Raw genomic sequence first — 13,932 nt, forward strand, 5'->3', positions numbered from 1 at the left:
AAATTAGTCTAGCAATCTGTATTTATGTTTCATTCGTAGCAAATAGTTGTATACACATTAAAAATTAGCCAGTTGTAGGTCTTTTTTTAAAAATAAAATGATAATAGCTAGTACCAAAGATGAGTGACATAGATGAGGTGTTTACCAAATTGGGTAAGTGATGCGCAACGTACGATGATTCTGTGTCCTGATCATTGTGCATTGATAGGTTTCGGCAAGATGCAGTTCATCATTTTATTTAGCTGCTTTAATCTGCAAATTTGGATGACCAACGAGCAGCTGGGATTTGGAGTAGTAATAGCAGGGGCAAGTTGTGAAATGCGTATACACGACAGGCGGTTGGCCTGGTTAATGGCTGCAAGTTTCGCCGCCCAGATGGTATCTTGTTTTTTATGGGGCGAGCTGGCGGATGTGTACGGAAGGCGCAGGATCATTATGATTACGTCAATCGTCGCGAACATAGTGTCCATTCTCTCGGCTTGCGTGCCGGAGTTTTGGGGCTTCCTGTTCCTGCGTTCGGTGGGTGGCTTCTTGTGAGTATAGGCGAATAGTCCGAGTCTACATCAATTCAACTTGATCCTGCCCCTCTCCACGCCTAGCATTGCTGCGTCAGTTGTTTGTTTAATGACCTACTTGAGTGAATTCACAAAGATCTCCTTGCGACCCAGGGTGCTGACCATTATGAGCTTTTCGCTCGGCCTGAGCATGATCTACGTGCCGTGTAAGAATCGATTCGCTACTATCTTCAGATGACTATCTCCGTCCTCCAGGTCTGGCCGGTGTTCTGCTGCCATTGCGAATGGAGCCCAGTAGCTGGCGCATCCTGCTGTTGTGCAACCAGGTGCCCGGAATCATCGGAATAATCATTCTGATATTCCTGCCCGAGAGTCCAAAGTACTACCTGTCGATTAACAAACAGGAGAAGGCCATGCAAGTCATGGAAAGAATCTGTCGAATGAACAAGGGCAAGGAGGTTACTCTTAACAGTCTGGGAGTGGAGTCGCTAACCCAGCCGCGCCTGCGCCAACCGTAAGGATCCAGTTGTGATTCAGTTTGGGGACCGAACTCATTGCTAATCTCTGTTGCCAGATCCCAGAAGCACGGATCGTGTTACGAAACCAAGGTGCTTCTGCTGAACCATGCCAAAATCATGTGGTTTTTCTTCATCATATTCTTCAGCCTGTCGGGACTGTAAGCGCAAACTTGAGGTCTTTGGCCTATATCTATCTATCTCTCGCTTTCCCTTTTAAGAGGTTTTGCCCTACCAATCTGGATGCTGCGAGTCAGGGTTCTTACGGCCACGTTCCCTGACTGGGATACGATATGTTCTCACATGGATGAAGTTAGTCCAGACTCGCGTGGCCATATAGAGGTTCTATTGGGTATTCCAGCGCATTCCGAACCCTTTCTACTTCCTGTTTCTTGCAGTGCCACCTGACCTATGAGCAAATGAGGGATCCGATGATTCACGGATGCGTTGTTCTGGCTCTCTTTATGGTCACCACTGTTATCTTGACTTGGCTAAGTCGTCGTGTGGTAATTATAGGCTTTATTTGCATTTCAATTGTTGGATGCGTGGCCCTTAACTTTATGGAGCATCCTAATCTGATACTGATTAGTTTCTTCGCCATAATCGATCCGCTCATATGCAGCGTCAGGTTGGCAGGTTCCATGCTCATAGATCTCGTACCCACTCACCTCAGGTAAGAGCCCATCTACGCCTAGAATATCGCAATATAAATTTCTATCCTGCTTTCCCCAGGGGTAAGGTCTTTGCTCTAATCAGTATGACGGGTCGGGCCGGGGTTTTGATAACCAGTGTGTATGTGGGATACACCTTGTCGCACATCTGCTATGTAACCTTTAATATATTTATTATAGTGCTCATAGGTAAGCGAGAACTTTTAGCATAATGATATGACTAAGAAGTCTATTTCAATAGTCACAGGCTGTCATGTGTACTGGTTGCCATCTGAATTTCAGCGAACCAGTTTTGCAAATTAATATTCTCGTAAATAAATTTATATAGAGAGCTGCTTTTTAAAGTCAGCATTTTTTCGTTTTGCTACATGCATGATATGTGGGTTTTCAACAGGGGTTTTCCCTATCGGCCTTCCCAATCGGACAATCAATCATTCAATCAATTGGGCGCACAGCACGCAGTACAAATTTGATGTGTCCCTGCGCTCAGAACGGAAAAAGGATTATGGCGAAAGTTCAAATATTTTTGTACACCAGCCGAAAATAAAATAAACGTCAAATAAACTTGGCGACAGCTGCGTTTATATAGTCTTGAGTGGATTTTTCTCTGTTGGTGTGCCCGAGCCCAGCGGATATGAGTGTGCGTAAAAGGCAAAGCGGAAACGGAAGGCGAGGCAATCGCTAAGCGGCTTAATAATAACTGTCGAGCAAGAAAATCGAATCGAAAGGAATGGAAAGGAAAGGAGAACGGGAAGCGAGGAGCAAGAAGCAAGAAAACATATTGGCAAAGACAGGGAACTTTTTGCTGAACTGGCACTACAATAGGGACATCTTGGCAGCAAGGATCTCCAGCGAGAATGGAACCGTCAATTCGGAGTACAGCGTGTATATGGTACATATGTATGTAAAATACATACATGTGTGTGTGTATATAGAGCACTTTTTCCAGACAGCGACTCTGCTTATTTTCATATTTAACGGCTTGTTTGTGGCTCTGGGAAATGCGAGTTTCGGCCAAGTTCTGTTGTCTGCGTTCTGTCGCCGTGAGTTTTCATATTTCGCATTTGCCCCGCTTTTGCTTTTGAAAAGTTAATTTCAAGGCTCAGCTATTTCGCCGGGGCGTTGAAGGGTTTATGTAAGCGGCGAACTGTTGCAAAGCCAACAGGTAATAAGGGGGTTTCCCGCTCCGAGCTTTGCATTTTAAGCACAAATTTACTGCGAGTTACTGGCTTTTGTCCTCCTGTGTTTTGGTTGGCAACTTTTTTGGGACTGTGAAAATAGCATCAATAAGCTTAAATAAGCCCCAGCCGCAGACGAGAAGTTTTCATGTGTCCCGGGTGTCCTCCGGTGGATTATCAAGCAGTACGTGAGCCTGGATGAGTGTGTAATGAGATTTCGGCTTTTTCGCTGCTCGGCAAACATGCATGCGAGCACATATAGACGGATACTACTAAGTAATTGTGTGTGAAAGTGGGCGTTAATTATGCATGCAGCTAGCTGGAATCGAGAACTCCAGGTTTACGGCGCTAATTAAGGTTGAAAAAGAAGAAACCAAAATGCCAAACGCAACTCAATCTCAACTCAAGTTCATTTTGCATTCTTACCAGTGGTGGTGAGTGATGTTTTGGTGGTGTTTCTAGTGTGGTACATACTGTAGTTCTTGCTTTATTGCATTTTGTGTCTGTTAAATACTTGCTGCTAAGCTCAATTTGCAGGTATTTCTAGTTTCTGTTGGTTTCTTGTATATTTTACAAAAGGGTTTAAGGTTTTTGGCTTTCTGTGTTCTACCATTTGTGGTTGGTTGCTCTGGTGGTGCAGTGTGGTGGTTGTTGGCCCACTCGAGAGTGAGCCCTTTTCATTAGATTAGATTAAGCAAAAGAATTACGAGTAACTGACAGGTGCTGAGGGCTTTAAATAAGTGGCTTTAGTTAGTGCTTTATGCATAGTTTATTTGATTTTGGATTTAATTAAGATCTGTGTGGCTTTGCTGGGCTTTCGTTTAGTGTTTTGTCCAGTTTGTGTAGGGTGTGTCAAAGCTTTGATAATGCGACACCGATATTGTGGCTAATATAGGGAAAGACATGGAAGAAGTTATTAGATAGAGACAGTGGCAGATTCATATGTGTTAGATGCAATGTCAGATATAGTGGGTGTCCACATAGCAAGTAGCAGCAAGGCACAGTCGAGGTTTAGTGGGTGTTGAAGGAAATGCAAAGAGACACAGGAATATAGCAGATAGAAGAGGTGAAAGGCAGCAAGAGATCTCTTGCAGTGGCTCAGATCTCGGTTTTGTGGAGGGGAAAATCATAATATTTGAGAGGATTTCCTTTAGCAATTCAGACCCCCTTCCCAATTTCGGTGACATAGTATATTTCCCAAGAGTTTTCAACTCGTAACATAATTAATCGTGATTACAAGTTTCATTTTAACATGGCTCCCGAGCAGGGACCTTTTTTTTTTGAGAAACTGTGGGGACTTGTTCAAGATGAATTTCCATAAAAAAAGACTTGAATCAATCGCTTAATTTTGCTATTCGCTTGCCGCTCTCTTGGGCATTACCTTATGTCGCCCTATTTGTTTTGAGTGTAGTTCCCCCTACTCACGTCTCGATCCCATGCGCTTGTGCTGCTCGGTACCCAGACTCATGGTGCGCCCCAGTTCACCGCGGACAGCCTTCAAGGATTTCAAGATCTCATCCGGATCGCGCCGAGCCACGGACGAACGGCGCCGGCCCACCAGATAAGAGGTGGGCGGCGTGGCCATGGCGTCCTCCTCCAGCCGATTCTTTTCGGCATCCTGGAAGCTCGATCGACGCGAACCCGGCAATGAGCGCGAGAAGTCCTTGCCCAGCTGGTAGACCTCCACCTCCATGGTTTCCGACTGAGAGGAACCGCGACGCGAGCCAGCTATCCAGGCGTGATCCGGATGCAGCAGTGAAGTTCCATCTCCGATGGAGTCTACGTCATCGGAGTTGGAGCGCTGCATATTGTAGTCGCGACGCAGCAACCGGGTCACATCGCCACTGGGCGCCCCTGCGCCGGCTGCAATGGAGCCACGTGGCGATACACTCGGCGATTTGCTGATGCTTATGCCACGCAGCCCCTTGGTATCCTCCAAGCGGCACCAGATTGCCTGGTCGTCGAGGAAGGCCTGCTGCAGCTCGATGCTGCACTCGCCCAGGAAGATGGACTCGGTGTGGGGCACCAGGTCCCACAGCTGAATGTCTATGTAGCGATCCATCAAGGTGTCGGCCTTCACATGGCCGAAGGTCAGCGTAGCGTTCCAAATGGGATTCTGTGTGGGTCGGCTGACCTCCGTTTGTTGCACGCTGCCATCTCCACTGAAGGTGGGAATAAAATTTAATGTTTGAAACAGTTAATAGAAGTTTAGAGAGCGTGGCAGAGAAACCCCTAGGGTTGTGTGAAATTTCTACAAGTGCTGCTAAGTATGGAGTAAGATAAATAGCGATTTGTTGCTCCATACTTTTGAGGAGTTTTTTATTTAAATGATTTAAACCCCTAGAGTTATTAAGTTGTTCTCTTTAATTTATCAATCTTGTAATGGCGCCCGAGCAGGGACCTTTTTGCTTTAACTCACCATTTGGGCAGAATGCGGACCTTGGCGTACGCCTCGGGCAGATTGCCATGTCCGTAGGCCTCATCCCGCAGTGCCAGGTCGTCGCCGGCCATTAGGGAGACCACCAGCTCGCTGCGCTCCGCATGGTACCAAACCTGGATCTGGACCCTTCCGGTGACCAGCTTCTCGCGGGCAATTTGCTCCTGTGGCGACCAAAAAGCTCGTTAGTTCACGGATCACAAAGGCTCCTCCTCCAGCGAATGCCTGTCGCTATTCAACTCTTAACAATCTCTAGGAATATATTTATTTAGATATGGCATAGTCTAGATTTATTAGCCTAGAGCCTAAACAAAAGCATTTTGTTTGCCTCGCCTATTTACAGTTGTTCGGCTGGTTTCTTGTTCTCTGAAAATTTGCGTGTTTGTTTCGCTTTTTTGTTGTGTTCTCGATGTGTGTGTGTGTGTGTGTACATAACTGAACAACAAATTAAAGCAATCAAAACGTAAATAAAACTAATTAAACGAGTGAGAACGAAGGGGCGGTGGCGGGGCGTGGTTGGTGCAGCATGCCAGTTAAATTGCAACGCATCCCCCTGGGGGCAAACACAAATACGAAATACGAAACTGAAAGGCAGGCACATAAACATAATGCAAATTATGATGTTCGCACACTGGAACAACGATGTGCATGTGTTCTCTATTTACAAAAGGCAAAACACACATGCCCATGCACAGATAAACAAAGCGGACCGCAAATGCAATCTGCTCGGGGCCTTCTGTCTAGCGTTTTCTATGCCCCAAAACGGAAGTCATTGCGGTGCAGTTGCGCATGAAGGTTGCGATTGTTGCTGTAGTTGTTGCCCAAACTGGTGCTGCGTTCCTCCATGTGCACCAAGAAAAATCTCTCTTTTCCCCTCATCTGGGAATTCAGTTGATTCCATTGCTTAGTAACTAATCTTCCTGTCTTGAAATTTAAAATTTGCTTAGATATTCACTAAGTTGGCTTAAAAACTGAACTTGATTGTCCAGACTGCAACGAAATTGTCCTAAAGTTTAGCCTACTTTGTATTTGAGGTGTTCATTGTTCCCAGCCAGTGAAAACCATTTCAATCGGCTGCTGTAAATTTTTCCTCGGTTTTTATTATTTCTTGCCGTGTCCTAGTAGTTGGTAAGTTGGTGGCTTCATAACATATTCATGGCGTGTACATGCGCAACAGCAACAACCACACGTCCGAATTGACTTTCTCTATGGCGGATCTGCAGCGGAAGCCGCCATATTGCAATAACGTGTTGCGAACGGAAATGGAGCCCACACACAAGCAAACGCGCGTGTGTGTGTGTGTGTATGCCGAAACTGCGAACTGTTGCTCGGTAACTTTTTACGAGCGAAAAGAAAAAATATTACATTATGCCGCGCACTTTTCATCTGTGGAAATCGAATTCGTGTTGGGACTGACTTATAAGTGGGAGTGGGGCATGTTTATTTTTATCTACAGGTAAGCAGGCACATGTACTGCCTGGATTATTGGAGTTTATCAGGCATCAGGCAGGCGCCGGCGATAAAAGCCTAAGCACTTGAAAACTTTGAGGCCCCGTCGTCGATAATAATAATGACGAAGGCCCCCGCAAAGGCGAAAAAAGGGAATTCGGGGCTGAATTGTTGTTAAAAGTTTTCTAATTTTCGACATTTCCAGCATTTTATGCCTCCCAGCTGTCAATTAAAGGACGTCAGCACCTGTTGCTGACAAGTCCGCCAAGACAAAAGTCACCGGGTTCCTTCGGGAGATGATTTCCCACGCAATGGGAAACCCACACGCCCACTTGACACCTGCCCGGTGGTTTTTGGGGGCACTTCAGTGGGCTCCAAAGTTTTCGGCAACCGCAATTCCCCCTTTTTTCTCTGGAAGATAACTCAAAGTGACACAAAAGTTTGCGGCAAAAGTTGCGTATGAATAATAAACAGAGGCATGCCAGTAAATGGAAACACATAGACATAGACAGCTTGGTGGGCCACAAAAACATATATACATATATATATACAGAGGTGGTCAAAAGTATTTACACAACGAGCTTTTTTTTCAATTGTCAACTAATTGAAAAAAAAGCTCGTTGTGTAAATACTTTTGACCACCTCTGTATACAGAAGAATTAAACACTTATTACAGATGCCATATGCTACGTTCAACGGATATTTACAGGGGCGGGAAACAAAGACAAGGTTTGCTGCATTAAATTCAAATCGAATTGATTATGCTTTTAAAAGTCGTATGCATATTGTGGGTTAACTGATTACATTCAACAGATCAATCAATCAATCAGTCGCGTGGAAGCAGCACAGCTCTAGGGTCAATCAATCTGCCATCAATTTAAATGATGACAGTCGTATTACTCTTGGTTTTAATTTTGTACATATATTTAGATTGTTTCGGTTTTCGGTTGTTGTTCGCCTCGCTTTTCGAGGTCTTGATTCTTGGTTGGTTACTGTTTTCATTGGTATTTTTCTGTTTATAGCCATAACTCGTGCCAGCTGGGGTTACATTGGTTGTACAGGAAATGAAAATTGAGTTTGTATACAATCAGCACATGTTGTTATCTATATAGTATATTCGTAAGTGATTTTAGTTGTTTAGTCGTTTAGGAGAAATGCTAATCGGTTTAAGATTCAAGAGCCACTAAATGCTAGTCAAACTTAGGCGTAGGTTTATGCAAATTAGGCAAAATGCAAACAAATCAAAGTGATGTACTCAAGGAATCTAGGAGGAAACCAACTCAAATGGAATCGCAAATCAGGCCAACCAAAGTAATCGAACTGAAAATGTTGTATGGTGTTGTGTCTCTTCCTCGGTACTCTGTTCTCTGTACCCTGGTGACCCTGGACAAAGTGGTATTTCTGGTAGCAAAAACCTGGGTTGATCGTCTCTATCTAAACACGAACATCAGGTGGTACATTAGCGCACAATAAGCTTTTGTTTTCGACGGATAGCAAATGCAAACTGAAAGGAATCGTTACGGAAAGTGTGTGTACTAATGTATTAATATGTATGGTGCAGGGCTTCGCTTCGGAAGACGAACGATTACGGCACTATATGGTTCACAGATATGTATGGTATTTTGCGGGAGAGCGGCATAATTAAAGAGTAGTAGAGTCGGGTATTATGCAAAGCCAAACTGAACAGACAGATCCAAACCAAACGAAACGAAGCGGTAGAATCGAGACGAAAGTAAAGGTAAACATTTGCTAAGCGAAAGCCAAACAAAAGCTCATAAATTGACAGAGAGGTGGAAGTGGAAATTGTGTACAGGGGACACAGCGTGGCGGCAGCAGGAAACCAGGAGAGAGAAAACAGGGCGTATACGTAATAAATAAATTGGAACCGAGGCGAAAATAACGCAGCATTACATAAAAACAAGAGAAAGCGCACTTTACAATACATATCATTGGCTGAGGGAAGGGCTTTACAAAGTATCTTATAGAACCTAGCTATGTTACACTGGTTGTTATTGGTGAGGGATATATATTATTATAATAGTTTTGTTTGTTCGCTAAGGATATACGGACATACTGATATACTGATATACTGGGTGCTAAAACTGTACAGAGGTACGTATATTCATTGGACATTGGGTATACTGAATGTACAGGGTACTTGGGATAGAGTTGCTTTGTTCATTTACCATTTAACTGATGGCTTCGGGGGTTGGCTGATTTAGGTGGATCGGCGGTGTATGGTGGATGCTGGATGTCTGAGCGGATCTGCGGATTTGCGTGATGCAGAGATGCGGGTCTGCTGCGAAAGGATAGAAGGCTAGTCCAGGCAAGAGATTCTCAATTGTTTGCACGATGTACGTTTTGTTTTGCAGTTAAATAGAGAGACTTTATTTTCACATTTCTTTGTTAGCCGTTTTCAGTTAAATTTAGGTTGCTAGCACATTTCGGTACGCTGGTATACGCATTAGTGACTATTAACTGGTTGTATATAGATATATATTCAAGTATCGTATAGCGTTGAGTTGTAAATGTATACATATGGATTTCAAATGAATATCTCAACCTCGAGCGGCGGTTAGTGCGGATAATCTTAAAAATTTCATCAGTTTTTCACAATTCCATCTCCCAGGGAGCTCTTTTCAGGGACCTTCGCACCTGCCCAAGTGACTTTTGTAAAGGTTTCTCATAAATTTAGTACATAATTCAGTTACAGGTATTAGTTATAGTTACAATATAAGGTTAGCGTTACAGTTACAGTTACGAGTTACGATTACAAGTAGATAGTCTATACAAAGTGTCGTGATCGAAATCAATGTTAAGTTATCACCCATCTGACAGGAGTTACATAGCTACAAAGCTTCTGCTATAAGGTAAATGAGTAAATTCAGTTAGCTCTCGAAAATGATTCTGCACTCATCTCTCTCCTCCGTTTAGCACTTCGTTAATGTGTTTCTTAACTACGAATACGAGTTGTATGTAGGTGGGCTCCAAGCGTTCGCCTGCGCTTCCGTTTCCGGTTCCGCTCTCACTTTCCATTTCACTTTCTACTTCACTTTCAGTTACAGTTTCAATTTCAATTTCGATTTGACATATACAAACACAGCTCTAACACTGACTGACACATATAGAGAGTACGGGGTCTACAAATGCGCACAACTCTCGGACTTTAGTCGTGTACCATACAGATAGAGGTGTCTCGGGTACTTTGGCTTAAAAACACATTTAAACATTTCAACAACAAACTACTAATTTTTGTCTATATGTTTTCTGTTGTCCAATTTGGTTGGTTTTCGATTTGCTTACAATTACATATATGTTAGTATATATATAAATATCATAAAGTCAATAACATTTAAAACACACACAAATATTGTTAAACTCTGTTCGCTACAAATTTGCACTAGTAACATTTATAAAGATTTCGGTTTATCTATAAACTATATTATAACTGGCCCAAGCCGAGCCATTACATTAGTTACTTTCTTGTGATTCTCAGTAGGTCTTGTTCCTTTGTTATTATTGTATCGATTCGTAGAGCCTAAAGATAAGTTCTACACAAGCGGTGTTTGTTTTTTGTTTTTGATCTGGGGAGTAGCTCAAAACTTGTTTCGTTTCTCGAGTGAATCTACTGTAGTATATACGAACATAATAACAATAATAATAATAATATTAATAATAATTATAATATGAATCATAATAATAAGTCAACTAATAAGTAAACTTAGGACCACCCTAATTCCTTAGGACCACCCTAGTAGATCTTTACGTACACCCTAATCCTAAATATGCGAATTCAGCATGTACGCCTTTAGGGGTCGCACTCGACTCCCATTGGTTATCGAGTATGGACTTCATACATACATATTGCAGAATTTGCTAGTGTCAGCACTTGGCTGTCACAAGAGATCTGCCTGTAGACCACACTAAGATCAGTCATAAGTCAGGAATAGATCTGGATTGTACACTTGCTGAATAAAAACCAAATAAAGATAAAATGACCGATTGCGTTTTGAAACTTAATTAACTACATCAGAAGTATTGGAAATCTAATTAACTACATGGCGACCGTGACAAAGGATCGTTATAAGTTGTAGCAGAAGCTAAAGGAAACCGCTTGTGATAATTTTCAACTTCCATCAACAAGCACTGAACGTGAGAGGATCAGCATGCCCGGAATTCGATGCTTATCCACCAAGACGGCGGCAATTGTGAAGAAAAAAAGCGATCTGAGTGAGTAGAGCGTTAGTGTGATGGGAAAAAACAGGGGCGGAGTTCGAAATAATGTAAAAAAGAGAATAGCGCACATAAAGTGGCTATTATATACGAACACTCCACCACCCCAATGGTCGAAAGCTCAAAAACTACAAGCTGAGCTAGACCACTGTGTCGAATATCTTAAGAAAAAAATCCCCACCACACCCGCTCACTCAGAAAAACAAATAAAATCGTTAACAATTAACAAAACTCCAACTCCCAATCCGAAAAGCCTGCCTGTTTTTAAAAAAAGATGCCCGAACGACTGCGAGGGACCACTGTTCACACCACATTGTGAATATACGTGCAGACATTGCAGCCCCAGCACATAACCCCTAAATGAGGAAATCATCAACGTGGTGAGCAGCCCGCTCACTACGTCATCGAAGGAGTGTCAGCGTGCCAACCCCGGCGACGTCCAGCTGACGCAAGGAGGGTCAGAGTGAAGCAAATAGGAGCTGAAAAATAAAATATATTTTTTTTTTGTTGCCCTGCGTGGCACACCACCCTCGATGCACTGCGCTGCATATTAATATTACACAAAATATTGTAACATTGAGCGGAACTTTTTCTGCCCGATGAGAAGAATGGCCCGTAAAGCCATACACCAATTAGGTAGGAAAATGTAACTATATTGAAAAAAAAAATCAAAACAACATATTTTTAAAGTAAAATAAACCAAAACCCAAAAATAAAAAAAAAAAAATAAAAATATACAAAAATGGGTTGGTTTGGATCTGACGATAGTCAGACAAAAGATAATACGGCCAATGTGGTCAATAACTTAAAAATAGTCGACCATACAGAAGACATTCAGTCACTGTGGTTACTCCTTTTGATCATGACGATCGTAACAGTCGCTCAGTTTATATTAACGCTATATGTTAAGCATAACAAAATAATAAAGAAGCGTTATATGGGCAAAACAGAGAATAGTTTGGATAAAATTTAAAATAAAAAAAAAAACACACCCAAAATGTATTTTGAATTAAGATGATCTAAAATTTTTATTTTTAATATCAGAAAACTAGAATGAAAAAAAAAAAAAGATTATTAAAGAAACCTTTTTTTAGGAAAAGCCACAATTTATAAAGTTCGATTGCACAAATAAATCTATATTATTCCTTAAATGGACTGGCAAGAAATAAAAAACGAGCTTAAAGAAATTAAAACAACTTTTGACAAGTCTTATAAATGCATGACACCAAATAGAGAAGTGCAACAAGACACTCTCAACAAGCATGCGCAGATATTGGTAAGATGCTTTAATGAAGCACGCCAATTAATTTACAGAGAAAGGAAAAGATTAACAAAAAATCATTTATCCCAAGCAGTAAAATTTCTAAACAGGTTCCGTGAGAACTTGTTAAACGTCAAGTACAGACATAACTTAAATATTACAATCCCAACTATTTTAAGCACACCTATAGTGGCTGAGATCGGTGAGGATATCGAAAGTGTAGGAGAATCAGAAATAGAAATAAAAGAAGAGGATCTCCACGATCTTGCAATTCCAGCGGTAATAACATTACCCGAATTACTTGAAGAAGATCTTTCAGATTCAAATACTTCAAGAATACAGGAAACAGACAAAATGACAGACTCTGCCGCAACATCAAGGGAATATGTGCGACAAATTTCGTCCACAATACCTGAGTTCGACGGCAAAAAGTTAAACTTAAATAGATTCCTCACGGCCCTCCGGCTAACAGATCTGACAAAAGGAAATCAGGAGATGCTAGCGGTAGAGGTAATCAAGACAAAGATACTTGGTCCATTATCACACAAAGTTGAAAATGAAAAGACCATTATCGGTATAATAAATCTATTAAAAGCATCAGTTAAAGGCGAATCGCCCGATGTCATCAAAGCAAAAATGCTTAGTACACAACAGCGCGGCAAAACTGCAGCGCAATATACCACAGAGATGGAAAACCTACGTGGGTTGCTCGAAGCAGCCTATATAGATGATGGTTTAGATTCAAACAATGCAGACAAATTCGCTACAAAGGAAGCCATTTCTGCAATGACCAAGAATTGTGGGCACGATAAGCTCAAAACCATATTGGAAGCTGGAAATTTCAACACGATGAATAGCGTGATTGAAAAATACATACACTGCAGTACAGAAATGACCGGCAATTCAAATAGTGTATTATTCTATAATAATAGAGGACACTATCGAGGTAATAATTACCGAGGAAATTACCAAAACAGAGGTAATGGCCGAGGAAATTATAACTCCTACAATAACAATTATAGAGGCCGAGGTGGTTACCATAGTGGAAACAGAGGACGAGGTGGTAACCAAAATTATAATAGAGGTGGAGGTTACTCAAGAGGTAACCAAAACCATAACTATAAAACAAGTCATACCCACAATGTCCGAAACATACAATCGGAAAACGAACATGCCCCCTTGAGCGACAATCTACAGTAAAACTATACAAAATTAATCTCAATTTAAGCATTTTTATACGATTAAAGAATATGAGTACCAATTCATGCGTAACTCTTTTAATAGATACAGGTGCAGAAATTTCCCTGCTTAAATGCAGAAACAATAATCTTAACGATTTAAATCCAAAAAATACAACAAATATATCAGGAATAGGGCAAGGGACAATTCAGTCTCTAGGTACACTACATTTAGAAATGTGTATTGCTAATGCAGCAATACCATATGAATTCCATATCGTACCTGACAATTTTCCTATACCAGGGGATGGTATAATTGGCTTGGATTTCATTAAGAAATACAATTGTATTTTGGAATTCCACGACCAAGAAGATTGGTTCACTTTGAGGCCCAAAAATTTCAGGAACATAAACATTCCTATTATACATTCACTAGATAACGAAATAATTTTGCCAGCTAGATCAGAAGTGATTCGAAAGATTCAACTAACATCT

The 13,932-nt window shown here is 41.6% G+C and overlaps 2 protein-coding genes across 3 annotated transcripts in view; one reads left to right on the plus strand and one right to left on the minus strand.

The window, feature by feature from the left end:
- LOC117139709 (regulating synaptic membrane exocytosis protein 1) overlaps positions 1 to 13,932 on the minus strand; it is a 63,683-nt gene that overhangs the window by 6,175 nt on the left and 43,576 nt on the right. Inside the window, exons 13-15 of one of the 2 annotated variants that reach the window (XM_033302226.1) lie at positions 5,299 to 5,480; positions 4,305 to 5,041; positions 3,348 to 3,765 (exon numbers count right to left, since the gene is read on the minus strand). In XM_033302226.1, the coding sequence (XP_033158117.1) occupies positions 3,701 to 3,765; positions 4,305 to 5,041; positions 5,299 to 5,480 (984 nt within the window). In that variant the 3' untranslated portion in view covers positions 3,348 to 3,700. Of the gene's footprint in view, positions 1 to 3,347; positions 3,766 to 4,304; positions 5,042 to 5,298; positions 5,481 to 13,932 lie in introns of those variants that run through there. The other variant, XM_033302225.1, reaches the window with a different exon arrangement.
- LOC117139712 (synaptic vesicle 2-related protein) lies at positions 29 to 2,047 on the plus strand. The gene is made up of 9 exons (XM_033302229.1): positions 29 to 153; positions 209 to 533; positions 600 to 721; positions 771 to 1,029; positions 1,090 to 1,191; positions 1,252 to 1,372; positions 1,429 to 1,703; positions 1,763 to 1,890; positions 1,943 to 2,047. Exons 1-9 carry the CDS (start codon positions 120 to 122, stop codon positions 2,002 to 2,004), a joined length of 1,428 nt encoding a protein of 475 aa, XP_033158120.1. The 5' UTR covers positions 29 to 119; the 3' UTR covers positions 2,005 to 2,047.

The sequence above is a fragment of the Drosophila mauritiana genome, chromosome 3L, assembly GCF_004382145.1.
Source record: "Drosophila mauritiana strain mau12 chromosome 3L, ASM438214v1, whole genome shotgun sequence".
Taxonomy (NCBI): domain Eukaryota; kingdom Metazoa; phylum Arthropoda; class Insecta; order Diptera; family Drosophilidae; genus Drosophila; species Drosophila mauritiana.